Source organism: Marmota monax, unplaced genomic scaffold, assembly GCF_021218885.2.
Source record: "Marmota monax isolate L192 unplaced genomic scaffold, Marmota_monax_Labrador192_F-V1.1 WCK01_AAM20220418_F8-fsc00057, whole genome shotgun sequence".
Lineage (NCBI taxonomy): Eukaryota > Metazoa > Chordata > Mammalia > Rodentia > Sciuridae > Marmota > Marmota monax.
This window is the reverse complement of record NW_026693933.1, coordinates 7,636,006-7,663,865: the sequence shown is the minus strand read 5'-3', so window position 1 is coordinate 7,663,865 and position 27,860 is coordinate 7,636,006. Positions and strand designations below refer to the sequence as shown.

At 39.1% G+C, this 27,860-nt stretch overlaps 1 protein-coding gene across 5 annotated transcripts in view; it reads right to left on the bottom strand.

The window, feature by feature from the left end:
* Window positions 1-27,860, bottom strand: part of Dnah11 (dynein axonemal heavy chain 11) — a 331,880-nt gene that overhangs the window by 127,505 nt on the left and 176,515 nt on the right. For all 5 annotated transcript variants that reach the window (XR_009228549.1, XM_046463517.2, XM_058585343.1 and 2 more), the window contains 9 exons: window positions 22,680-22,884; window positions 20,976-21,141; window positions 20,246-20,348; window positions 17,727-17,966; window positions 14,214-14,375; window positions 13,761-13,954; window positions 10,026-10,188; window positions 8,217-8,340; window positions 7,630-7,772 (listed from right to left, as the gene is read on the bottom strand). Coding sequence is in view for 4 of the 5 variants with exons in the window: in XM_046463517.2 (XP_046319473.1) it covers window positions 7,630-7,772; window positions 8,217-8,340; window positions 10,026-10,188; window positions 13,761-13,954; window positions 14,214-14,375; window positions 17,727-17,966; window positions 20,246-20,348; window positions 20,976-21,141; window positions 22,680-22,884 (1,500 nt within the window). In the remaining variant the exon portion in view is untranslated. The remainder of the gene's footprint in view (window positions 1-7,629; window positions 7,773-8,216; window positions 8,341-10,025; window positions 10,189-13,760; window positions 13,955-14,213; window positions 14,376-17,726; window positions 17,967-20,245; window positions 20,349-20,975; window positions 21,142-22,679; window positions 22,885-27,860) is intronic.

The following is a 27,860-nucleotide window of genomic DNA, read 5'->3' as shown; positions in this document are numbered from 1 at the left end:
AGATATGAATTGCTTTCTTCTATCCAAGAAGAAAGAAGAAGGGAAAAAAGTCTAAGTGGAACAAACATACTATATAGCCAACAAAATTAAAAAGCATCCTTCGGAAGAAAAAGAAATTGCCAAGCAAATTTAATATAGAAACCTGAAGAGGGCTGGGGATATATAGCTCTGTTGGAAGAGTGGTTGCTTTATATGCCCAAGGCCCTGGGTTTGATCCCCAATACCACACACACACACACACACACACACACACACACACACACTAAAAAAAAAAAAAAAGAACTGGAGATGTAGCTCAGTGGTAAAGCACCCCTGGTTTCAATCCCCAGTACCATATAAATAAAAAAATTGGATTAAAAAACAAAACCTGAAGAAAAGGTTGGGAACTCTCTAGAGGCTAGAAAAAGAGGACGATAGAAGGCCATAATACAAGGACAGGCCAAGACAAAGGAAGAAAATAAGGCTTCAATGAGAAAATATGTGATAAACTGCAACAATTCTTCCTAAAAACTATTTTAAACACCACAAGTTAATATTTCATCCTACATTTGATGATAGAATGCTATTAGCATTAAAATAAAAAACAAGAAAAAGATGGGTACAACAGCTCTAAAATTTGTTCAGAAAGCATGGGTATAATATACATAAAAAGGAGAGATTATTAGAGGAGGAGGAATAAAAATACAAAGATGATGTAACCATCTACACATTTGTCTAAAGAACAAAAGGTAAAAATCTATTGGAATGAGTGTTCAAAGAAACAGCTGGGAAGAGAACAACACACCTATCCATCCCTCCTCTTCCCTCCATCTGATTGCTTACTTCTGTTTCCACAATGATGTGTTAGAAATTCAACAGGAGGGACAGATACAATAAAATATTGAGAAGAGAAATGAATGAGAGATATGTAAAAGAAACATGAAGATAACCAGCTACTTTATCAGAGGTCAGTTAAAGACACGTTCCTAAGAGATCAATTATTAAAAAGATGCAGTCCTTCTTACATCCATTAATGAATTTTAAGCAATTCTATTAATTTCCAACAGGATTAACAGAATTTCATGAAGTGATTTTAAAGTTTATATGGGATAAAGCTGGATTAAAAACATCAAAATGATATTTGGAAAAACAGAATATTGAAAGTGAATTCACACTAGCAGGAAATAAACCTTATGTTACAGTAAATAAAAGAGTATAGATAAATGAATTAAAATATCCTGGTTTTAATTTTTTTAAAAAAATTTTAGTACTAGGTATTAAACTCAGAGGTGCTTAATCACTGAGCAACATCCTCAGACTTTTTTTTTTTTTTTTTTTTAATTTTGAGACAGAGTCTCACCAAGTTGCTTAGAACCTTGCTAGGTTGCTGAGGCTGGCTTGAACTTTCAATCTTCCTGCCTAAGCCTCCCAAGTCACTGGTATTACAGGCATGAGCCTCTGTACCCAGGCTAAATATCCAGTATTCTAAGGAGATCTATGATCCCCAATACAGTTTATACATTCTCATTAGATTTTTTAAAATATCAAACTGATCTCATAGTTTATCTGGAAAATTAATTATTTACTTAGCAAATAGCTAAGTAAATGTAGAAAAGGAAAGGGTTTCTACTCTACTAGATTCCAGAATGTACTAGAAAGCTACAATAAATACAGCAGTGTGGGTTTTATATGCAACTACAGAAGAACAGAATAACAGGTTGTAGCAGATGCCAGAAACAGAGCCCACCATTTGTAGGCATTTAATATGAGAAAAGTAACATTTCAAATTAGTGAAGAGAGATTATACAATAAATGGTATTAGGACAATTTGAGGGTAAAAAAATAGGAAAACTACCTTAGACTACACACAAAAATTCAGAGCTGAACATTAAAATGTTATGAATTAATTTAAATAAAATCCAGGGTAATATTTTATAAACATGCACTGCAGACATATATCCCCCAAAAGCCTTTAACATGCAAGTCATGAAGGAAAAAATCTGACAGTTTTAATACATAAAAATGGAAAACGTCATCATAAACAAATTTATCAGAATTATTACCAACTTGAGGAAGAACTGGTAACATGTAAAACAGTAAAAGACATTATGGACACATGAATACTAGTCAATACAAAAAGAGCTCATATAAATTAATAAAAACCACAACAAACCAACAGGAAATTTGATAATGGGTATAGTTTGTTTTACGTAAGTGGTTATTTAGAACAATGTACATTTGATTTAAACAGTTCATTCCATATGCCAAATTCTGAAATTATTTTAATATCTTTTTTTCCTATAAAGTCTTCCACTCAAAATAGCATAAAAGAAGGTAATTAAAGACAATAGTGTGAGATGTGACCAAAATATTTTTAGTTTTAAATCCACACCTTAAATATGTTTATAAACACATAAAAAAACTGGAAGGAAATATATTAATGTTATCTACAGATAACAATTAAGGATTGTTTTTATTTTCTTTATATGGTTCTCTATTTTTAAATTTTATACAATGAGCTTCTATATCTAATATTATCAGAAATGGATCTCTCCATGCATCCAAACACAGAGAAAAGACAGATGGATGTCTACCATCTAGGGAAAGAATCAGGGAAACTGCTACAGAAATCAACTGTCCTTTGCCCTATAGCATCAGATGGCCAGGAAGGAAAACATGAAAGAAAAATTTGGGGGTTAACTAAAGATCAACAGGAAAGAAACAGAAAATGTTATACTATGATATAAGATGAAGATTATGTAGGAAAAGCTCCATGTGTACAAATGTGAAGGAGAGAAATCATGTGGCACTTATTCATCGGCTTATTTGTAGCAATCCAAGGACATGCATCTGATGATCATTAATGGGAATAGCCTCATGAGATTCAGAGGTTATGTTCTGCATGCCAACAGGTTCTTATAGCCCTGCATTCTGAATGAGAACCGAATTTGGGTGGTGAGCATGGGTAATGGGGTGGCAACGGCACATCATTCAGCTTGACCTGCCAGGTGTGCTAACAACCCTTATGACACAGTCAGCTTCCCATGGAACCCAGCTCTGAACACAGGCAGGGAGATACCAGCTCATCAGAAACTCCAAGTGTTTAGTATATGCTGGTAAGTAGCATGCTATCTGAAACTAACAGTAATTTGGGATTCTTTTTAAAATTCTAAGGATTAGGGAATCATATACATTGTTTGCTAAGAAGCTGCCACGTTCAGCTAAAAGATGACCCATTTTCGCCATATTGGTTCTCACTCAAGGAAAGAGGTCATGGTTCTGACCACTATCTCCCTCATAATGTATCAAACTAAGGGATAGAAGCAAAAGGCATTATAAGTGGGATACCTTTTTCTGAGGGATATATTCCTCTGAATGCTCTTTCTTAGCATTAAATACAAAACAGTAAACACAGCAACAAAACCAAACTTCTGTCCATTTTAGTAGGGAAGGAATAGATTATTTCATTAATAGTCCTTGGACAAAATTATTCATATTTAACATCAAAATAAATTCCAGTTTGTGCCGAGTTAAGCAATAAAATATCAAACTATAAAAATGATTAGCTGGGCACAGGGACACATTGCTTGTAATCCCAGCAGCTCAGGAAGCTGAGGCAGGAGGATCATGAGTTCATAGGCAGCTTCAGCAAAAGCAAAGTGCTAAGCAACTCAGTGAGACCCTGTCTCTAAATAAAATACAAAATAGGACTGAGGATGTGACTCAGTGGTTGAGTGCCCCTAGTACCCCCCTCTCCAAAATGATTAGACATCAACAGAGAGGACCACAAACTGATTTCCGTTTAGGTAAGGCTTACCTATGTACAGAACCAAAGGCAATGCACAAAGGAAGACTGATGGATATAAAAATGTAAAACTGCTGTATACAAGTCCAAGGAGAAGACCCATATAATTATCTCAACAGACTCTGGAAAAGAATTTAGTAAATAGATACTTTTTTGACAAAATATGTACCCTGCATCAAAAGCCAATAGATGACATAACAATGAAACACGAGAGAGATCCTTGTTAAAGTCAGAATCAAGACAAAATTTTCATTATCACCATTAATACTGAGTTATTCTATAGTGTTTACCACAGCAATGAGGAGAACTGATGAGCAGAATAGCGGAAAAGACCAAATAACTTCACTTGCAGGCTATATATCAATGAGCCATTAGAAACTATAAGCGAGGCAGCAAGGTAGCTGGGTATAAAAGTGAAAACCAATAGCTCTCCTATACTCAAATAAGATGCTATTACAAAGCTTTATAAAAACACTTAAAGACTTCATAAAGATTAAATTCTCCCCAAAATAAGCATTTAGCATGATTTCTATCAGAATCAAAATAGTGTTTAGAATTTGACAATAAATCTAATGCTTGTTTAGAGATATAAACTTGACCAGAAAGCACAATTAGGTATTAAAACATATTTTAAAAAAAGATGTACTAATTTGCACAGTGTAATGTTGGGATCAACTCAGAGAGAGAGCAATAAAATTTGAATCTGAAATAGATAAAAAAAAATGGCCATTTGGCAAATAATACAGGCAGTATATGAAACTTAAAGGGAAGAAATAAATACATGGTGTTGAGATAAAAACGATTTCTTTAGGGGAAAAATAACCTAAAGCTTCTCAGCTCACTCCCTACTATATATAAAAAGAAATATATTCTACAAGTAGCAGTTTTAAACATAGCTCATGAAAGCATATGGGCACTGGAATGATTGATACTGTTACTTTTTTAAAACTATAGATGGTTCCTTTGTGATGGTTCACTTTCAATTTTTCAACTCTACAGTGGTGTGAAAGTAAAACACATTTAGTAGAAAACATATTTGGAATTTGGATCTTTCCCTGGCTAGTGTGTGTAGTAGGATGCTCTCCCAAGGCTGGGCAGCCTCGGCCAGCAGCAGCTCCCAGTCAGCCATGTGATCATGACAGGTGACGACTGAGGCTCTACAGTGCAGGGTGCTGCTGAGCTGCCATGCTTCACAGGTTAGGTGTGTGGAATGCATTTGAACCTACAATACCTTCAACCTGTGATGGGCTTATAGAGATGTAACCCCATAGTAGATCTAGGGGCAGACGTATTCTGAAGTCTGTATCCAATTTTATGCTTAAAGGCAGCATGCCAACTTCCAGTATTCCCTTCCCAGTCTCCCAGGTAACTGTTGATAGAGTGTGACCAGTAAGATATCAGCTCAAGGTTTTGGGGAGAACTGGTTTCCGGATCCAGGTAACCCTCACATCTGTTTCACCTTCTTCTTCCTGCTTACAATAAAAATCCCCTGTGGCATTCTGTGATCCGGAGGTGGGAGGCAACAGGATAAAAACTGGAAGAAAGACAAGACATAAGACCCTGGGTCTCCAAGGGCGTTAGCCAGCCAGTCTGGACTTTTTGATATGAGAGGCTAAGGAACTGTTGGTTGAGTTTTTGCTTCTCTGAATTGATTTTCATCTGCTTCATTGAAGATAATTTTGGGAAATAAAATACTTTTCTAAATTCATAAGAAACCCCAAATTCACTAAGGAAAACACACATTAATCTAGGAGATGAACTTTAAAAAAGATATTCAAAAGTTATAAGCAAGTAAACAAGCATGCATCATATGCATACTTAAAAGCTAAATAAAAGAATAGGGGAAATATATATGGCACACATATAACTATAAGGCTATTTACTTTATATGCATAGAACTCTTATAAACAACAATATGTATAGTTCGATAGAGAAACTGCCCTTTTATGAGTTAGCCACAGAATTTACTCGACATTGCTTTGGTTCTACTGTATTAGTTGAAGCCGTCATAAGTTCATCCATATTCAAGGAGAGGTGATGTACATGACCCTGTCAGTCCCTGTCAGTAACAATAGCATCAAAGGATGTGCAGGCATGTTAAAAAGCTATCCCAAGTTGCAACTATCGAATGTAGCAATTGCTGTTCTAGGAATTTATGCTATAGAAATAAGCAAAGTTGAGCATGAAAGATATAAAGGATGCACATAATGGCATTATTTATAATGATAATTCTCAAGTTTCAGGAAGCCTTGGAATCATCTGGAAAGCTTGTTAAAGCTTAGCTTTCTTGGCCCTACCCACAGAGTTTCTGCTTCTGGAGGTCTAGGATAGAATTGGAGAATTCACATTTTTAAGAAGTTTCTAGGTGATATTGATTCTGTAGCTCTGAGGAACAGACTTTGATAATCACTGATTTATAACATTACTACCTCAAATTAAAATGTTTTCCCATTCCATAAAGAAAATGTTATTCAAACATATTACCATGAAATGGGAAGAAATTCCTGGACTTGCTACTCAGTAACAATAATTTCTTTTTTTAAAAAAATTGGTAGTACCATGGATGTTCATGTTCTACCTCTGAGGTGTTCTACCTCTGAGCTACATTCCCATCCCTTTTTATTTCTTGAGACATAGTCTCCCTTAGTAGCCTAGGGTGGCCTTAAATTTGCAATTCTCCTATTTCAGCCTCCTGAGTCACTGAGAGTACAGATGTGTGCCTCTGTGTCTGGTTTCAGTCACATCTTTGGTGGGGAGAAAACTCTTTAAGCAACTGAACCGTAAGTCCCAACCTTCTAATCTCAGCCTAGAACTATTCAGTAAGATTACTGTGTAATTAGAAATTGCAGAGTGTTAGTCTACTCCTTCACCTTCTTCAAACCAAGGTATACCCCTGGCTAGTACCACTCTCCATACCCTTTCCTTAAATACTTCTAGCTTTATAGCTGCCACAGAACCTGTTACTAACTTGATAGGTGTAGCAACAGCAGAAGGAGTAAAGCAGTAATCTTTTTAGGTTACAAACTATTTTTACACTGGGAAGCCTGGATTTTCTGTAACAGCATTTTGAAATTAGCTTTTGGCCATACACTTGGAGACTTTTCTTATAATTCTTTTCCTTTACGGAGCTGTTATTTGGTTGTATCATATCCCCATATGATACACGAAAGCATAGAGTAGCCTAAGGAGAAAAACACAGGGTTAAACCTCAGAACACTTGAGTAACACCCCTAGATTACTTGCCATGAAGTATTGACATACCAGTCACTTAACTCCAAACTCTCCCTATTGTTCACTGAATGATTTACAAACTCCTTACTTTATCTCAGTTTATTTTCCCAGACTTATTAATCATGGTCTCCCCATAAGAACTCCATGCTGCAGTCTTGGAGGGCTATCTCGGGTTTCACCAAACATGTTTTTCCTCCCTTGTAGAATTGCCATTTCCTCTTTCTGAAACTTCCTCCCCATGATTTCTGATCCCTGCTTGACATGCAGCACATTGTGCCTCCAGAGTGACCTATTCCACTTAGGAAGCAGAACATGCTCTCACTGTTTACACCTGTCCTGTCAGATGCCTGTGGTGACAGTGTAAGCTCTGCTGGGACAGAAACACATGATGTCCAGCTGGGCACCGCACACTCGGCTCAGCCCAAGGCTTCCCAGGAGCCCAGCATCTCAGCAGACCTGAGAGCACCACACTGAAGACACAGCCTGTTAAAGGGCATTTATCCTTTCCAAAGTCACTGAAATTCAGACCTGTAACGTAACTCCTGCTACAGATTCACATTACAGTGCCCAAAGCAACTTTTAAACAATATGCAGGGAAAGCAAGGGTTTCTTACTTTGAGCTGTAGTTGGACCCTGGCCAAAAAGAATTTCCAACAGTTTTCCCTGGAGTCCACTATGCCCAGACCACGAACTTCATTACGAATTCCAGAAACTATCTTGTCCGCATCTTCATCACTGAACAGATCTGGGATTTCTCCTGCATCCCCCACCCCAAAAAAGAGGAGAATTACTACAGGTGATTGCAATTTAAACTTTAGATGAGACTTTTTAACGTCTGATATGTTTTATAAAATAAAGATCCGCTTAAATCTTAAGAGTTTGAAATGAGAAATATCATTTTTTTTTCTTTTTGTGTTTTCAGACATACAGAACATTGAGGACAAGCAATGAGGAACACACCCACTAAACCCATATGTGTAGGAATAACATTTACTTCACTGGAGTCCTTTCTATGGCACTTCTCCTCCATAAGCAAACTAAGAAAGCAATACACCTCAAATTAGTTAGGTTTATAAGTTTCTCCCCAAAGACTGCCCCAGCAAACATCTCAAAGACAAATTATCTCTCTTTAAAGTTCACTGAAACTACAGATAATTTGTCACTGGGGAAGATCTTTCAAGAAATGTGTTGGTTTAATCACCTGATGCCAGCAAGTCATTAATCAGCACGAGAAAGCTCTCATCTAGAACGTGGGCATCTGTCAGCAGGAACACAGTGGGCATGTTCTTGGCTCCGGTTCTGATGTACAAATTGGCAAGATCTACCTGCAAGGAAAGAGGCCATCATTCATGTTTTGTTAAAACGCTGATGTGATGTTGGGAGTACCTGAGTGAGTGCTGGGAGGAATCGGGGAACTTCAGCATGGCGGCAGCACTCTGTGCCTTTCCTCCCAGAGACTTGCCACAGGGGAAGACAGCATGACGTCACCTCTACTTCTGGTATATAATGAGGAGAGTCATATTATATGACGCTAAACTACACAAGTGGCTTAATGGAGCATGGGCGTGGAAAGGAGCTGCTGATGAGTGACAGCTCCATTCTAAGAGGGTGTAGAACTCTCAGGGATGCCTCCGTCCAGCAACAAGATGGAAGGACAGCTTCTGCTCATTCCAATAATACTCTATTTTCACTGAAAATAGTTTTTTATTTAGCTAGTAACATTAAAAGCATGAATTTTTAATAATTTAAAATAGCACTTTCTAAAACTAAAAGTACCATTTTCTCAGTAATATTACAATTATGAAGTAAAAATTTTATGACTTTTTCTTTCACTATTATAAAATATTCCTCTATTTTCTTCATGTTACTTCTTAAAGTTTATTTTTATGAATGTTAACATAGTCACTAACTCTTACGATTAGTGTTTCAAGGTATGTCTTTTCTATACTTTTTATTTGACCTATTTGTGTCATTATGTTGAAAAGTGTTCATTTTGATGGGATATATTTGAGTCCTCATTTTTTTTTTAAGTTTGAAAAATCTTTGCCTTTTAACTGGAGTTTTTAGATTGTTTACTGATCATAAGTATAAATAAAGTTATGTTTTAAGTTTACCACAAGAAAGAGAAAAATTTTTAAAGCATCACAGTTTCCTGAATGTGCTCTTGATATTTTATTCTCATAGTCTATCTAAAGGGGAAGAAATCTACTTGTCCTAAGAAAGTGCTTTATTTATTTATTTATTTATTGAGGTGCTGGGGATTGAACCCAAGGCCTTGTGCATGTGAGGCAAGCACGCTACCTATTGACTATATCCCCAACCCAGAAAGTGCCTTTTTCTTTCTACCCTCTCTCACACAGGGTTATTAACAGTTCAACATCAGGGTCAGTTAATGCAAAGGAAAAACATATTTGAGTAAGCAAACATTGGATCAAATATTTCTGAGCCAGGTTTATTAAACTTATAAAAATACATAAAAATGTATTATTACCAATTTGACCAGGAAGACAAAATATCCAGAGTAAATAACTCCTCTAAGGAGCTGCCCTTCCCTGTAGTCAAGGAGACCTAGGCCCAAACTAGGACTCCCAGCTGAGGGGGAGCACTCTCAGCATATACTTTGTCTGCCAGAGAGAAGGGTCAGAAGCCTCTGAGGCAAACAGGTAATCAAAAATATTTGGGAAAAAAATAAATTAAAAAAAAAAAAGAATGATCAATGAAATTTTTATACCATTTACTAGAAAAAAATTTTATATATATAAGAAAATATTTGGGAAACCACGCTGCAACTGCACTGGACACATACAGATTTTTTTTCCTTGTCATTTTTCTACACAATATAACTATGTTTTACCTGGCATTTTTAAGTGACCTAGAGATAATTTAAAGTATACATGAAGATATGAATAGGTTGTATGCAAATATGAACACCATTTTAGAGTAGGGCCTTGAACATCTGCAGATTTGGGCATAGAGAGTGAGGGACAATAGCACTGTCGACTTTACTTACCCGAAGTTCTTGGATCCCATACCCTTCTGTCAGAGTGATCTGAAAGACCTCGAGGCTACAAATGTAAGCTGCCAGCCTGGACAGGCTCTGCTTGCCACTGCCCCCAACTCCAATTAAAAGGGCGTATCCCCGAGGGGTTCTCAGGATCCGGCTGATTCGACATCTGGTAAAAGAAAGAGCACCCATCCCAACATGAAATCTCAAAGGCCCTGGGATAGGTCTGTTTTGCTTTTTTAAGATAAGTATTTAGAGACTAAATTCCAATTTTTATTGAAAACACTAGTCCCTTTCCATGTTTCCCCAACAAAAGAGGATGCTGCCTACTCTGCCCTCCACCTGTTTGTCTATCCAGTGTTCCCAGGTTTGCAACATTTTGGACTCTTTTTGCTTTATCATTTGCCACCATACTTGAAAACATATACAAGGCCTTGTGTCTAAACTTTGAAGTTTCTTGATTAACAAGAATGATCCCAATTCCACATCAGCATCCATGTACAAGAACATCAAGGGAGAATATCCTTGCAGGCCTGGAATCTTCCTGTATAGTTATGTCAGAGAGAATGAATTTGTTTAGGCCAACATACATCTCCACTTAATTCACCATGTAGATTAAACACTTGCCTCTTAACATGACTCTTATTTCCTTCAATTAAAGCCTTTCCTGCATAGACCACTGTTGAATAATTTACTGAAACTATCCAGCATCAAAGCTTAAGTTTCCAGTAAGGCCAACTAATCCCTTGTTCTATAGCATCCAAGAGGTTCCAGATTCTTATGCTGTTGACATCATTGCTACATCATTCAACTAGGAATTTTTAAAATTGGCTTTGATATGAGTGAAATGTAGGTTAAGTTGAAAAATAAGCCATAGTTACGTTACAATTAGACACATAGCACAACACAATATAAGTCTGTAGATGCACAAGTGCAAAAAACAGTAAGCCATCATTTTGCTCTAGGTTCCTGCTTTGGAATGAACTTAAACTTCAGGCCCTGAAAGATCCTGAGGTTTTCTTTTCTTCTTTTTTTTTTTTTAAATTTTTTATTGTTGGTTGTTCAAAACATTACAAATTTCTTGATATATCATATTTCACACTTTGATTCAAGTGGGTTATGAACTCCCATTTTTATCCCATATACAGATTGCAGAATCACATCAGTTACACATCCATTGATTTACATATTTCCATACTAGTGTCTGTTATGTTCTGCTGCCTTTCCCATCCTCTACTATCCCCCCTCCCCTCCCCTCCCCTCTTCTCTCTCTACCCTCTCTACTGTCATTCATTTCTCCCCCTTGTATTATTTTTCCCTTTCCCCTCACTTCCTCTTGTATGTACTTTTGTATAACCCTGAGGGTCTCCTTCCATTTCCATGCAATTTCCCCTTCTCTCTCCCTTTCCCTCCCACCTCTCATCCCTGTTTAATGTTAATCTTCTTCTCCTGCTCTTCATCCCTACTCTGTTCTTAGTTACTCTCCTTATATCAAAGAAGACATTAGGCATTTGTTTTTTAGGGATTGGCTAGCTTCTTTGTGAAAAAAATGAAGTTGGGGTCATTTATACTAAGACCAGTGCTGGTGAACATTTCCCCCAAACCTCTAATAACTGAAAAGACAGATTATTTTTACAAACTCAGTTATCCCATTAAATTCTACCTTACATGACCACATGACAAAACAACCATGGGAAAGCTATGACCCCAAGCTCCAAGCGAGGCTTGCATTTCATGCTAAAGCTTGCCTCAAAGTTTCTGCCTCATGAGATTCCCTAAGTGGCAATTTCCCTTTCTACAATACCCAAGGACATGCTCTTAAATCATCTTCAACCTGAGTGAGTCGGCCTTGAGCTCATAATCCCTGATCAAAGACATGGCTTTACCTGTTAGGCCACAGGGGAATCACACACTGAAGGGCTACCAGGGAAAACGCTTCCCTAGTGTCGGTGGGAGGTTTGCTTCACCAGAGCCACAACACAGTCAGTGTATCTTAACCAGCCGAGAACATTGTCGGAACAACCTACTGAATACCAAAGTCCTAGATGCCGATTAAAACTACCCTGTCTGTATAAGCAGAGGATCCCTGCAAAGTGATCAGTAAAACCATCAGCGCTTCGTGTATTTATAACAAGAGATCCCAATAAGGGTTGCACACTTCGTGAAGCACTGAATCTAAACATTTTAGAGAAACTCTAAAAACTGAATTCTGCACATTTGTTTTTTCACTGTTTGAATTCTCTTACTTCATTCTTCCCTCCTCCTCCCTGTTTCTAATGATATGGTTTTGTTCCTTTTTCCTCTTTGTCCACTGTCAATGATCAGAAATGCTGGTGAGGATGAGGGTGACCTGGACCAGGAGAGCAGGACCCGATGGAAAGATGCGATCGACTCTTCACCCAGCAGAGGCGAAGCGAGCTCTTTAGACTTAGAGTCCGTTGTGTCATCCCCATGCTAAAATCCACCAGCAGCTTCTCCCTGCACTTAGAATGGCATCAAAGTGCTTATCCTGGTTCCAGGAAACACCCTTCACCAGTCAGACCACACCCTGCTCTCCATCCTGGACATATATTGCTCACTCTATTTTCTCTCTCTGCTGCACCCACCTTGAGACTTTTTTCTGTTTTTGAACATTCCTGCCTCAGGGTAACATGAAATCTGCCCTCGGTCTGCAATGTTCTTCTTCTAGTCTTTCCCAGAACCTTTGCTTATCATTTAGATTTCAGCTTAAACATCAACTCCTTCCATGGATACCCAGGCCTTCTTTGGGAATCCAAATGCAGGTTGAGTGTCCCTTATCCAAAAATTTGAAACCTGAAATGCTCTAAAATCCAAAACTTTTTATGGAAAACTCCACATCTGATACCATGTGACAGGTTACAGTCAAGACACATACCCACTACAAATGTTGTATAATATTACCCTTAGGTTATGCACAGGAAATGTAAATAAATTTTATGATTCAACTTGGTTTTCACTCCTAAGACATCTTATTATGTATGTGCAAATATTCCAAAATCTGAACAAAAATTTCAAAATCCTCAAGACTTCTGAACCCAAGCATTTCAGATAAGGGATCTGATTGAGGAATCAGTAACTTATTTCTTAGAATTAGTCTATTTTATTTCTCAGCATGACCCATTGCTTTCTGATCTTTTTCTTTTTCTGCTTATTTATTCATGTCCTTAAAAATGTCCATTGTTGACACTAATAAATAAGCTCGATTCGAAAAGGGACTGGTCTGTGGTGCTCGCTGCTGTGTCCCCAGCCAGCACTGAGAACAATGACTGAGACAAGGGGTAGGTCAGTTGTGCACTCTATGAGGTGCCCAGTTAGGAGGGAGCGAGAGCCTTGTCAGTTAAGCTCCACCCCAGGACAGCTATCTTTAATTTTCTGCCAATAAAACATGCTTCATTCTTTTTTTCTAATTTGCCCCAAAGTGCTAAAGAAATGCTATTTCCTGTTTGTCACTCAAGTGGGCACCCCATAAAACCTGCTCATTCCAGGAGAATCGGGTTGAGTCCTGTCTCTCCCACTTAGGAACTATGTGATTTTGAATGACTCATTCATCTTCTTTCTTAATATGCTTATCTGACACAGCTACAGTGAAATAAAGTGAAAATTTGCATGTATATAATGGTACAGAAAAAAGTAGTGTGCCTATATAAGATGTTAAGATTATGACAAAATAGCAACATGTTTGTTACACTCATGAAAATATGTCATGACCAGTCAACTCACACATGTTGCATGGCATCTTCAAATAAAACCAGGTGCATGGCGGCATTCAGCTCATTGTAGTTGTCTAATGTTTCCATGAGAATCATCTTGAGCACTTCCCAGTCCTTTACTGGCATGTAACATGGGTCTCTCCCACCATGAGCAAAGTGGCAATAAACAAGGGGTTGTTGGAGCAGCACGTGACTGTTGACACCCTACAGGATGAAGAAAAGAAAACTATGGTGTATCAACTATTGAGAAAGATTCCTTTGAGGCAGAGCACCCTATCAAGGGAAAAGCCTGCCAATCCCTCCATGAGAAGGTAAGTGGGAGGGTGCGCCCAAGTCCAGACCCAGAATGTTTTGGAATCCCAGTAAAAAGGGACCTGCAACTCACTCACGTCCTTCTCTAAATTTGGCCTAAACACTAACTGGTACCACAGCAAGTAATGACCTCTGAAATTCATGTACTTACTTCAAAATATTTATAAGCAGTTTCCAGCAATTTTTTCTGAAACAAATCACAATCTTTTGTGTCTGTCAGTTTGTCTCCATAAACACGGGAAGATTCATGGAGCCACAGGTGCATTAAGTCATTTGGAACTTTTAAACACTCAGGAGAAGCAAACAAAATTCCCTATAAGGTGAAAATGGAAATGTACCTTTAATTCAGAAGATTATTATATTCTAAATACATTAATTTTAATTATTTTTAACTGTATGCTAAACTTAGCAATTTAAAAGAACACTTCACCTTCTGATAATCAACATTAAAAAATGTAATACCACTATAATGTATTTCGCATTGTCAGATGAGTGTGAGCTTTTGGGAGCCAGGGGCAGAATGTTATGGTCCTTGGATGTAGGTGTTCCCTAAAAGCTCGTGTGAGTCAATGCAGGAAAGTTAAAAAAAAAATGGTTGGGTTGTGAGAGCCTTAACCAATCAGTGAATTAATCCCCTGATGGAATCAACTGAGTGGTAACTGGAGGCTGACAAAGTGTGGTTGGAGGGGGTGGGCATTGAAGGAGTGGCTTTGGGGTCTATATTTCGTATCTGGTGAGTGGAAGGACTCTCTCTGCTTCCTGACCATTAGGTGAGCTGCTTCCCTCTACGGAACTCTTTTGCCATGATGTTCTGCCTCACCTTGAACCCTAAGGAATGGAGCTGGCCTTCTGTGGACTAAGACTTCTAAAACTGTGAGCCCTCAAATAAACTTTTCCTCCTCAAAAATTGTTCTAGGCAGGTCTTTAGTTAAAAAAAAAAATGACGAAAGCCAATACCCATTTTTAATAATACAACTAGTACTGTATTTCATTAGTTCATGAACTAAACACCGCATCTGAGTACTTGTACTTATAAAGTCTCCCGGTGGATTGAGTTCACAGAACCAAAAGACAAACAACATGGATATCACAGAAAGCATTTTTTTTAAACTTAAAAATCATTTGCTATCAGTCTTACCCCTTCACTTGACAAACAATATAAGACCAAAGTAAATTGCTCAAATTCACATTTTGTGGGCAGATCTGGGATTAGCACCAAAACACCGTGACTCCTGTGCCCACTCTACCCTGCCCTTCAGGATCCTGGTTCATACAGGCCCATTTGTCATGGAGAGTGCTGTGCTTGCTCAGCACTTACAGAACACCAGGGAGCTGTGTAGAACTGAGCTTCAAAAGGCTAAAAAAGGGGCTGAGGTTGTAGCTCAATGGTAGAGCACTTGCCTAGCACGTGTGAGGCATTGGGTTCAATCCTCAGCACCACATATAAATAAATAAATAAAATAAAGGCATTTTGTCTATCTACAACTAAAAATATTTTTAAAAAAAATTACTTGGAGGCATCAGGTACCCCTGATGGGCTGGTTGTGAAGGGTGAGCAGGCAGGACCACATTCCACTTTACCTAGAGTCTCCTTTCCCTTTCTTAAGATTCAAACTGTTTTGTTTTTGTGTTTTCTTTTCACGGGGTCAGCAATCAAACACAGGGCCTACCTAACACATGCTAGGCAAGTACCCTACCACTGAGCTACATCCCCAGCAGCCCCTTCCAAATCTGCTTTTTTGGGGGGTGGAGGGGTACCAGGGATTGAACTCAGGGGCACTCAACCACGAGCCACATCCTCAGCCCTATTTTGTATTTTATTTAGAGACAAGGTCTCACTGAGTTGCTTAGTGTCTCACTTTTGCTGAGGCTGGTTTTGAACTTGCCATCTTCCTGCCTCAGCCTCCCGAACTGCTGGGATGACAGGTGGGCACCACTACGCCCAGCTCCCAATCTGCTTTTTTAATTTTTTATTTTTAAAAATTTTAGGTATAGTTGGACACAATGACTTTATTTATTTACTTATTTTTATGTGGTGCTGAGGATCGAACCCAGGGCCTTGCACATGCTGGGCGAGTGCTATACTGCTGAGCTACAAACCCCAGCCCCCCAATCTGCTTTTAAACCAATATTATATTAAGCATAGTCTTTCTGGCAGTTGCTATAAAACAGATATGAAAAGAAATGATCCATGTTATTAATAACTATCATCTGATGCTGTGTTAGGGTTCTGAGGCAGTTTAGGAGTAATTTTGAAAAGAGTTATAAAAAAAATCCTATGAAGATTTCCCCCTTCTCTCTCTCACAAAAGAATTTTACATTATAAATAACCTTCCAACTACATTTACTATACAGGGTAGATCATACTAGTTGGATCTGCCTCAATTCTGAATTTTCAACTCTTTTTTCAGTTCTTCCTTTGTAAACTCAATATACAAACACTGTCCTTTTACCAAATACTATAATTTGAATCTTAAGTGCACCCCCTGCCTCGCAAGGTCTACGACTAAAGGTCTACGCTGTCGAGAGGCAGTAAAATCTTTAAGAGGTGAGGCCTAGTGGGAGGTCTTTAGGTCATTGGGACTGTGACCCTGAAAGTGATAATAAAACCCTAGCCCCTTCTTCTCTCATTTGTTTCCTGGTCACAAGGTGAGCAGTCTCATTTCACCATGCATTCCTGTCTTGATGTGCTGTCCCATGCCCAAATCAATGGTGCCAAATGATCACAGATTGAAGCCCCTAACACTGAGTGAAATAACTCCTCTCTTAATAAGTCAGTTCTTTCAGGTATTTGTTACAGTAACAAAAAGCTGACTAACATACTAGGTAAGTAAACTGATTTTCAGTATCAAACCAAATTTAAAAATAATTATTTCTCTTAACATATGTTAAGAGTATAAGATGGACATCATTACTCTAAGTACATGTATAAATACATGAATGGTGTGACTCTACTTTGTGTACAACCAGATATGAAAAATTGTGCTATACATGTGTAATATTAATTGAAATGCATTCTACTGTCATATATAACAAATTAGAATACATTTTTTAAAAATCACATATGAATGTTTTATGCCAAAATATGACCACTCACTCACTCAACTTAAGGAGTCCAAATCTCTATCTCTGCTTCTATTGCTAAGTGAGACATAGTTGAATATCTTCCCAAATTTGGGAGATAATTAAGTCATGGGGGCAGATGATGTTAAAGAGGTGCTATGTGCTTGTCCCTCTGCCCTTCTATCTCCTCAACCACAGAAAGACAGTGTTCAAGTCACCATCTTGGAAGCATTAATCAGACCCTTACCAGACACCAAACATGCTTGTGTCTTGATTTTGGACTTCCAAGCCTCCAATACTGTGAGAAATAAATTTCTATTGTGTATGAACTACCTATTTTCAGGCACTTTGTTATAGCAGCACAAAAGACTAAGACAATATGCAAACTGAGGGGAAACCACTGTTCTAATTGAAGATAAAAAAAAAAGCAAATAATAAACCTGTTGTATTTACTTCACAGAGAAGCTTATGAGTATAAAATAAAATAATGTACATAAAATTATATAGCATAGCTTTAAAGTTAAGTTCCATAAATGAATGCATTAATATTCCTACAATTACTTCTCTACTTGGGAAGGATAATATAGAGCAGTCAGGGTACCTGGAAGATGTTTGATAGGTCTCTCAGATTAAAAATGTAGTGGAATTTTATAGCTGTGGGTAAAAAGGTTTGCGTCATCATCTGATGGAACGCTATTGTCGCCTGGATCAAAGAAGGGCCACTTCTGAAAACTGATGGGCCAAATTCTTGGTGCTGGAAATGGAAACTGAAGATTTGCCCATAGATGGTGTTTAGAGCATCCAAAGATGGAAAGTTGAATGCAAATACTGTGAAATGTCTCTGAAAAGAAAGAGCAAAGATGAGTCGTACAAAAGAGGGATTATAATTTGTACCATAAAATTGCAAAGTGGCTCAGTTTTTTCACTCTTCCGTGTATCCAGACCACTGTCATGTAACTTTCTTGGTGTCTTCCACTGACACTGGGTTTGGCTGGATGACTTGCACAAGTCCATAGGATGAGACAGAAGTGACAATATGTCAGTCACCGTCAGAGGCCTGCATGTTTCTTCTTGATTTATTAAGCTTCTGACTTTCCATGAACTCTATAAACCTACCAAGGGATGAGACAAACAAAAGCAGAACCTGGTGGTCCCAATTACTCCAGCTGAAGCCACACTACAAGAGCTGACAGTCAACCCTTAGACAATTACAAGCAAGCTCAGCCAAGACCAGCAGAGGTACTTAGCTCACTCTGAGTGGATTCCAGGTAAGTGAGTGACACCACTGTATGTTATTGAGGCACATGTATTGGTGGTAGCTGTTACTACCATTAAAAGACACATGCAGACAGAAACCTTACACAAATGTTTATGCATTTATGCTTTACGCATCCTTCCCAAAACTTGAAAGCAACAGTATATAATTTGGATATGAGGTGTCCCCCTAAAGGTCCTGTGTACATGCAGAAATGTTCAGATGTGAAATGATTACATGATGATAGCTGTAACCTCATCTGTGGATTAATTCATTTGACAGATTCACAATCTGAATGGTAGGCGGGTAAGACATGGCTAGAAAATGTAGGTCACTGGGGGCATGACTCCTGGGTTTATATTTTGTCCATTGTTTCTTACTCTCTTTCTGCTTCCTAGTTGCCACAAGCTGAGCCATTTTCTCCTGCCATGTCCTTCTGCCATGAAACTCTGCCTCACCTAAGGCCCAGAGCAATGAAGTTGACTGACCATGGACTAAACTTCTGAAACTGTGAGCCAAAATAAACTTTCTCCTCTAAGTTGTTCTTGTCAGGTATTTTGGTCACAGCAACAAGAATCTGACAGAGCAACCAGGCTGCCCTTCAATGGGTAAAGGAATAAACTGTGTGCAGTCATGCAATGTATATTAAACAGTGATAAAAAGAAATTATATTTCACATTATGAAAAGGCATGGATGAACCTAAAGAGCATATTGCTAAGTAAAAGAACAGTATAAAAAGGCTACATTCTATGTAAATCTAATTATATGATATTCTAGAAAAGGCAAAATTATGGGACAGTACAAGATAAGTTTTTAAGAATATTCAGAGTATATAGGGAACTCCTTAAACATAGAAACAACAAAACACTTGATTCAAAAATAGGCAAAGTATTTTAATAGAAATTTTACCACAAACAGCAAATAACCACATGTTCAACATCACTAATCATTAAGGAAATACAAATTCATTCTCTAATCAGATGCCACTTCACCTACATTAGCATGGGCTACTATGAAAAAAAAAAGGAAATGGAAAATAACAGGAGTTGGCAAGAATATGAAGAAATTGGGATGCTGTGCATCACTGCTGGGAATGAAAAATGATTTAGCCACTGTGGAAAACTGAACAGCAAAAAGTTAAAAACAGAATTACCATATGACCTGGTAATTCTACTTCTGGGCATATGGTCAAATGAAGGGAAAGCAGGATATCTGAAGATTTTAAGGCAGTGAAACTATTCTACATGGTAATATAACAGTGGATACCCTCTTCATGTGTTTGTGAGAACACACAGAATGTCTCATATAAAGAATGGGTCTAGCCATGTGCAGTGGTGCATACCTGTAATCCCAGTGGCTCAGGAGGTTGAGCAGGAGGATGGCAAGTTTAAAGCCAGCCTCAGCAAAAGTGAAGTGCTAAGCAACCCAGAGAGACCCTGTCTCTAAATGCAAAATACAAAATAGGGCTGGGGATGTGGTCAAGTGCCCCTGAATTCAATCCCCCGTATCGCACCCCCCCCAAAAAAAAAAGAATGGGCCTGGTGTAAACTCTAGTTTTTAGTTAATAATAATGTATCAATATTCCTCAACAGTTGTAACTAATGCAACAGGTTGATACTAAGATAAAATGGAGTGTGGGGGGGAGTTTATAGGAACACTGTACTTTGAGCTCATTTTACTGTTAATCTAAAACTGCTCTTAAAAAAGGAAATCTACTAATTAAGAAAAAGTTTATATGCTTAACAAAATGTCCAGTAGGAACTTTACTTTGTATTCAAAAGCACCAAGCATCAAGAATTTGCACTCATAATTTTTGAGCATTACATCTGGGGGCTATTTGGGAGAGCTGTATTACACACCTTACCTGCAGCCTTGGATTGATGGTGAAGCTGCCCACAGTGGGATTCATGCAGGCAACATACTGGCAGTGGTGGATTTCTTTAAGCATCACCTTTTGTCTATCATACCTGAAAGACAGAAAGTAGAATGTCAAATCCACACACTGGAGTCAGTGCCCTTTCTCTCTCCCCCTCCCTCCCTCCTCTCCCTCTCTCCTTCCCTTCTTCTTTTACTCTCTCCTCCTCTCTCTCTTTCACTCTCTGAGAGCTAGGGATTGAACCCAGGACCTCAATCACATTAGGCAGGCATTGTACCACTGAGCTACACCCTCAGTCCAAGCTTCTCTTTAATAATTGGGAGTGAATTAATTTTTAAAGAGAACATAATCTCTTGACAGTCCCTATGTTTCTAGGCTACTTTTCAATCCAATCTTTCAAAGATACAAAGGGAAACTATTTCATCTAATATAATGGATAGGGATACAGTCTAAATCCAAAAAGTATTGCAGGAAATGCTCCCTGAAACAGAAAAAGCTTGGGGACAATTTCATCTTAAAATGTCCATCCATGGGGCTATGGTTGTGGCTCAGTGGTAGAGGACTTGCCTAGCATGTGTGAGGCACTGGGTTCAATTCACAGTGCCACATATAAATAAATGAATAAAATAAAGGTCTGTCAAAATCTAAAAACAATATTTAAAAAACACGTTCATCCATAATAATTGGATTTAGGTAGACAATACAGATAATTGCTTACCAGTGTCCATAATCAATATGCTGTCGAATCAGAGCATGCGGCTGAACAGTGCCGTATAAGTCCACTTCAGGCATGTTCATATCATCAAGGAAATAAACCAATTTTTTATTTCCTCCTGGACCATAGTTACGACCAGCTTTTTTCTCTAGAGTTTTCTCAAGAATTCCTGATATAAACAGATAATTCTATTTACCAATTACTGGCCAAATGTAAACTTTTTGCACTTAGTTATCTTTTTTTCTTATTCTCCTCCCTTTTCTGTTGATTTATCTATCTCATGGTTTCAGGTATCACCTGTCGACTGTTTAATACCAGGGATGTGTCTTCAGCTACCTCCTCCTATGTCACACTATCCTGCTGATATCCTTTCTGTTGCCAAAGGTCACTCCGACTCTCCTTTTCTGGGGACCTCAATACACTCACGTTGTCTGTCACATTTGAGACTACCTCCCTGCTGACCTGAGACTTCTCTCCCCGACATCTACTGCTGGTGCTGCTGTAGTCTGGTCTCCCAAGGACACTGTAGGAGAGGCTCAAGAAAGTCTCCAACACCTCTCCTCTCACACCACTGAAATTCAAAGCTCCAGAGGACAGTAAACATGACCCATGTGTTTAGAAAGTTATATTTTCCAGGTGCCTATGACTTGGTTTCAATGTGTCAGAGTCGTGGGTGTGGAAAATCCTGAATAGTGTGTGTCTCAGACACAGTATCTAATTCCATGTTTACTCTTCAAGCAGACTATTAAGGCCTTGGGATCAAGGAATTGCGATATTCCCAGGATGCCAACAAATATGTGTAATTTGTTAAACGATCACAATTAAAAAAAAATGAAAAAAAGAAGTGCACCTTTTCCAAGCAGCAGCCCCGTATTTCCAAATGTTGAGTGGCCATCAATTCCTATAAGCCATTGGTACATGGATGTTCAAATTCCAAATTTCTTTTCAAACTCCTTTTAACATCATCTCTTCTCCACTCAGAGCTACCTCTCTTTTGCCTTCTGGGCTTCTGATGAGGTTACTACTCTCTCAGTTGGCCAGCTGCAGAGCCTCATAGGACTCTTTCTCCTGGGCTCCTGTCTAAGCAACAGCCCATAAATGGTGCCTCCTGTTCCCAACCTGTCACCTCCCTTTCTCCAACTCTGGCCCAAGACTGCATTACGCTCAGCTAGACACTCTCTGGAGGACTTCTCTCCTCACCTCACAAACCTCTTCCTAACATGGCTCCCATCTGACATTTCTTTGCTTCTCCTGATGGCTTACCACTTCCTCCCACGTGAAACTCCATCTGCTTGGTTGCACCTCAGCCTTCTCTACAGTTATGGTGGTCAGCTAGCCCAGGTTGTCCAGGATTGGGCTATTCTAGTTTTAACATTAAAAGTCTCATTATCCAGAAAACCCACTGTTCACTCCATGTACGTCAAAACCCCCACTCTGTACTCTAGTCTTTCCTCATCTTCTGCCTACTATGTTTCAGTCATCTTCCACATTCACTGAATTTATCTCACAATTTTCTCTTCCATGTCTTTACTTAAGTAGATCCTTCCAGATTTCTTCTTTGCCTGTGTATGACCTCAAACATTTGAAATCCTAACTCTCTTTCAAAGTACACTGCAACTAGAGCTCTTTCTACTCCTCGTGCTAATAGCCAATCTCTACCTCTCACTCACATCTGCACCCCTGTTATGTAGCAGGAGAAGCACTCACTCTGCAGGGCTGCAGACGACGTGTAGTAGTTGAACGGCACGCGGGATACTAGGAATTCCTCAGAAAGGCTCGCCAGTGTTCCACTCATAAAGACCGTTTTTCCCACTCCAGCATTTCCAACCAGCATGAGTGGTTTTCCTTTCTTGAGCAACAACTCAATGAAATACCTAAGACGGGTTGTCTCTGATGTGTGAACCAGAACTTTCTATGAAGGAGGGGTAGACACCAGAATGAGAGAAAGGTCAGACAGAGACAAGCATTTCAAAATTTTACATCTGACCTTACATAGTCACTTTAGAGTTGAGATGCAAAGAATTGTTAGTTCAAGTTAACAGCCTGTGGGGAGAGATTTCATCCAATTTTCAGTTTTGAATTGCCAGCCTTCAGACATCTCAGCTGGAGAACAACTGGCGAGGACATCCAGGCGCCACAACATAAGCAAATGATGTATATTTTTTGAACCAATTTTTACCCGATAAAGCTCTCTATCACAGGATATCTACCTTCCCCCCAACCTCGTCTGAGGCACAGAAGGAAATACAATGAACATTCCAGAAGCTGGCCACCACTATTCAGAAACTGGCAATGCCTTGGCCCAGTTAGATTAAATGGCACAATCCAGCCAAAGAGGGTCAGAGTGGGGAGAGAGTGGTTGAAGGTGGAAGAGGCTTTCAAGTGGAAGAGCCAGGAAGCTGAAGAACTTCTGAAACTTACTATGTATTACCTTGTTAAAAGTTAAAGCTTGATTTTTTACATTTGAAAATTGGCTATTAATTTACTCATATACCATATTGTTTCACAGGGAATTCAAAGTGGCTTGCAGGAATTCAACAAAAGGAAAACCACCAAGAACAATTAGACTCAGGGAACATGGATTAACAAGCAAGATCAGGACAAAGGGGTAAGCAGATGTCGACTGCAGGCAATGTAATTCTGTGCAGGGACTAAAAGCTGACGGTTTGGCTGCATAGACTATTATAGTTTGGATGTGAGTGTCCCCCGAAAGCTCATGTGTAAGACAATGCAAAAGGGTTTAGAGGAGAAACGATCAGGTTACGAGAGCCTTAATCCAAACAGTGAAATCATCACTGGATGGAAGTAAATGAGTAGTAATTGAAGACATGTAGGGTGTGGCTGGAGGAGGTGGGGCATTGAGGGAGTGGCTTTGGGGTATATATTTGTATTTGGCAGGTGGAATCTCTATCTGCGTTCTGATCATCATGTGAGCTGCTTCCCTCCAACACCCTTTTCCACCACAATATTAAGCCTCACCCTGAGCCCTCAGGAATGGAGTCTGCTGTCTATGGATTGAGACATCTGACACCATGAGCCCCCAAGTAAACTTTTCCTCCTCTAAATTGTTTGTGTGAGGTTTTCAGTCACAACAGCAAAAAAGCTGACTAAAACAGAGACCAAAATAAAACGGAAAAACTACTAGCAGGATTTATACTGTTCACAAGAAATAGGTGTTAAGTATAATGCATACAGTTCGTCATTGGGTTCGAATACACTGAATAGCAACTGCATCATTCCAAATTGAATCATGACATGAACATTAAGTCTAGAACTCTTTTTATCTCAGTGGTACATAGGGCCTACTGGAAGCTAGTCAGTTCTGTGCCACATTAAAAAGGTCTTTTTTTTTTTCCTTTTCTTTAGAGGCACAGTTTATATTTTTTTCTCCTTTCTTGGTCTCAGTTATCATCATTTGCTTTCCACTTTGGCTATTGGCTCTTTTCTTCACATGTTAGTTCTAATAGTTAACACTTAGTAGAGCTCAATGTATGCTAGAAAGTTTACATGTATCTTGTCACATGATACAGGTACTAAGGGGAGATTTTTGTTATTATTTCCACTTCAGAGATGATGAAGCACAAGCTTAGAGAACATAAGTAACTGGTGATAGTGACTAGCACAGCTGGCTAGGAAGTGGTACTTGGATTCCGACCTGAGTCAGTCAGGGCCTAATCAACATCTTACCCTCTACATAGAATGCCCTTCAGAACATCAACTCTGGAGCAGAACTGTCTGGGTTCAAATCTGATCTGCTGTTACAGTGTGACCAACTCTTCTTAGTTTGCCCAGAATTTCCTACTTTAAAATTTCAAATCTAGCCTGGTGCAGTGGTGCATGCCTGTAATCCCAGTGGTTCCCTATCTATCCCAGAAAGCTGAGGCAGAAGGATAACAAGTTCAAACCCAGCCTTAGCAACTTAGTGGGGCCCTAGGTAATTTAGTAAGACCCCATCTAAGAATAAAAAATAAAAAGGGGTTGGGGTTCATTGGTTAAGTACCCCTGGTTTAATCCCAGTACCAAAAATAAATAAATAAAATTCAAATTTAGTGTTCTGAAACTCCCACAGTCTCAGGCAAACTAAGATCATTGGTTATTCTATATCCACTACCAGCATAGCTATGGACTGATTTCTTAATCTCTTCCTATTTTCCATATGTAAGAAAAGGGCTAGCAAAGGTTACTGTAAAGATTAGTTACTGTAAAGATTAGTTAATCTATTTAAAGCACTTATGAGAGGCCTAGTGGGGACTTATTATTACCGATTTCCATGGTTTTCTTCTTGGGTACCAGGGATTGAACTCAGAGGCACTCAACCACTGAACCACATCCCTAGCCCTATTTTGTATTTTATTTAGAGACAGCGTCTCACTGAGTTGCTTAGCGCCTCACTTTTGCTGAGGCTGGCTTTGAACTCACAGATCCTCCTGCCTTAGCCTCCTCAGCCACTGAGATTACAGGCACGCACCACTGTGCCAGGCCTCCAAGTTTTCTTCTAACACATTAAGAGTCTGTTAACCCAATAAATACATTTGGTACAACTGTGTCCAGAGTAAGACTGCTAGGTGTGAGGACAGCTGTGAGGACTGTGAGGATAGCTCTCTGTTGAATAAATGATGCTAACTGATAAGGTGCACCAACTTCATGATACCAATTTTAACTTCTTCAGTATTTTTGATTGATTCTATCATGTTCTCAATCTTCAATTAGCTAGATAATATTGCTGAGTAACTAAAATTCAGGTAGTTTGAAGATTTCAAAATACATAAAGTAGACTTAAGGGACATCATTAGTTGCCTCCTACTTTTTCCCTCCTGGCAGAGTTCCTACTTTATCCAAGCCACCTCTTGCTTTCATCAATGGTCCCCAAAGGTCCATGCTGAAGGCCAGGTTACAGTGTGGCAGTACTGAACAGTGGTTGAATCTCAGAAATAAGGCCTAGTGGGATGTCCTCAGGTCACTGGGGGCAGGCTCTTGAAGGTAATTTGGGGATCCTGGTCTCTCAGCTTAAAGGGGATAGAGACAGGACAAAATTGGGGAAGGTCATGGGGTCATGGGACTTCTACAGGAAAAAGCCATCTGACTACAATCATGTGTTATCTTTTTAGAAAAGGGGAAAATGACCCCAAAGTTAATTAAGAGATTTAAAAGGGTAGCACTGCCACCTGAGCCCAAAAGGCACAGCCCTGGAGGATAAGGCTGTCTCCTCAGTTTCAGAAGGTGGGCCCCTTCTCTGGCTTCAGTGGGCCTAGAGGCTACAAACCAGGGCCTCGGGGAAGGACTACGGGATAGGGCTATGGGGGTGGGGCTGGAACGTTGGACTGAGCTGAGGGACAACACTACCCCCATAATGGGCCCAGAAGGTAGGGCTAACTTCTCAGTGGGTCTTGAGCCAAAGAGGATTATTCTCAGTTGTAACAATCTAACTGAAGTTGCTCTACTAGGTTTTAAACATTTTGGGAAACTATAACCCCTGTCTACCTTCTGATTTTTTTCCTTTGGAACAAAGATGTCTATCCTATGCCTGCCCACTGTTGTATTTTGTAAGCAGATAACTTCTCCAATTTCACAGGCTAAGGTGTGAGACTTACAGTTAAGGCTGGAAGGGGGAAAGTCTTTGGGGCAGTTAGGATGGGTGAATATATTTTGCACATTAGAAGGACATGAATTTTGAAGACTCAAAGGACATAGCTTTGTCTTCCTAAAATTTACATGTTGAAGGCTTAACTCCCAGTACCTGAGAATGTGACTTATTGGGAGACAGGACCCTTAGAAGAGGCAACTAACTTAAAATGAGGCCACAGGGTAAACCCTAATGCAATGTGACTGAAGTGCTAATGTGGAGGAGATATGGACATGGGGGAGACGAGGCAGTGTGCAAAGATGTGCACCCAGAGAAAAGACCATGTGTGGACATGCAAGTGCAGGAGAGGAAAAACAAAACCTCCAACAAGCTCATTTGGACTTTCAGCCTCCAGAATGATGAGAAAATAAATTTCCATCATTTAAGCTGCTCAGCGTGTAATGTTGTTATTGAATAAATGATACTAATTCTAGTGAACTAACCTAAGGAGGCTCCTAACACAATGACTAGTGGTGCAAACTGGCAGATTTGAACACACACACACACACACACACACACACACACGGAAAAGGTCAGTTGAGGACTGGTGTTGAGCTACCATTGCCAGGGAGCTGGCAAACATCCGTAGCCCAAAGAGGGGCCTCACAGCTCTCAGAAGGAACCACCCCACTAACACTCTGAACCCGAATCTCCAGCCTCCAGAGCTGAGCCAAGGGTTCCTGGGGTCCCATTTAGTTTGTAGTACTAGTCCCAGCTCCAGCAAACAAACACTTTGGATTTTCTGTGATGTGACCCTTGGTGCTTTCTGATACAAACTGTATTCTATACATACGGTGTTGCTTGAAATGATAAAACTCCAAGATGAATCAGAATGACATGATTTTGAGAAAAATATTAAATAAAATGGGGAAAAAAACCCATGAAAGTAGAATAAGAAGAGGGTCAAAGAATAACTCGATCTCAGAGAAAGAAGAAAACAAGATTCATTTGGATTTGTCAGCTGTCTTGGGAATCTAAAACAACCACATTAAGATTAAATGTATTTATTTTATGGCTCACAGGGGGAAGTAAAAGATGAAAGCTGTATTTGAAAAGTGCTAAGAGATTAATGCAAGGTCAGATATAAGAACCAGAGAATTAACAGAACAAGGACTCCAATTTTTACAAAACGCTTGAAGTCTCTAGGAAAACTAAAAAAAAAAAAAAAAGAAAAAAAAAAGAAAAAAGCTGTTAACAGAATTAAGTTGAAATAAACTGGGAGAAAAAAGGATATTGCAGAAATAAAAGCCTCTCTCACTAATCAT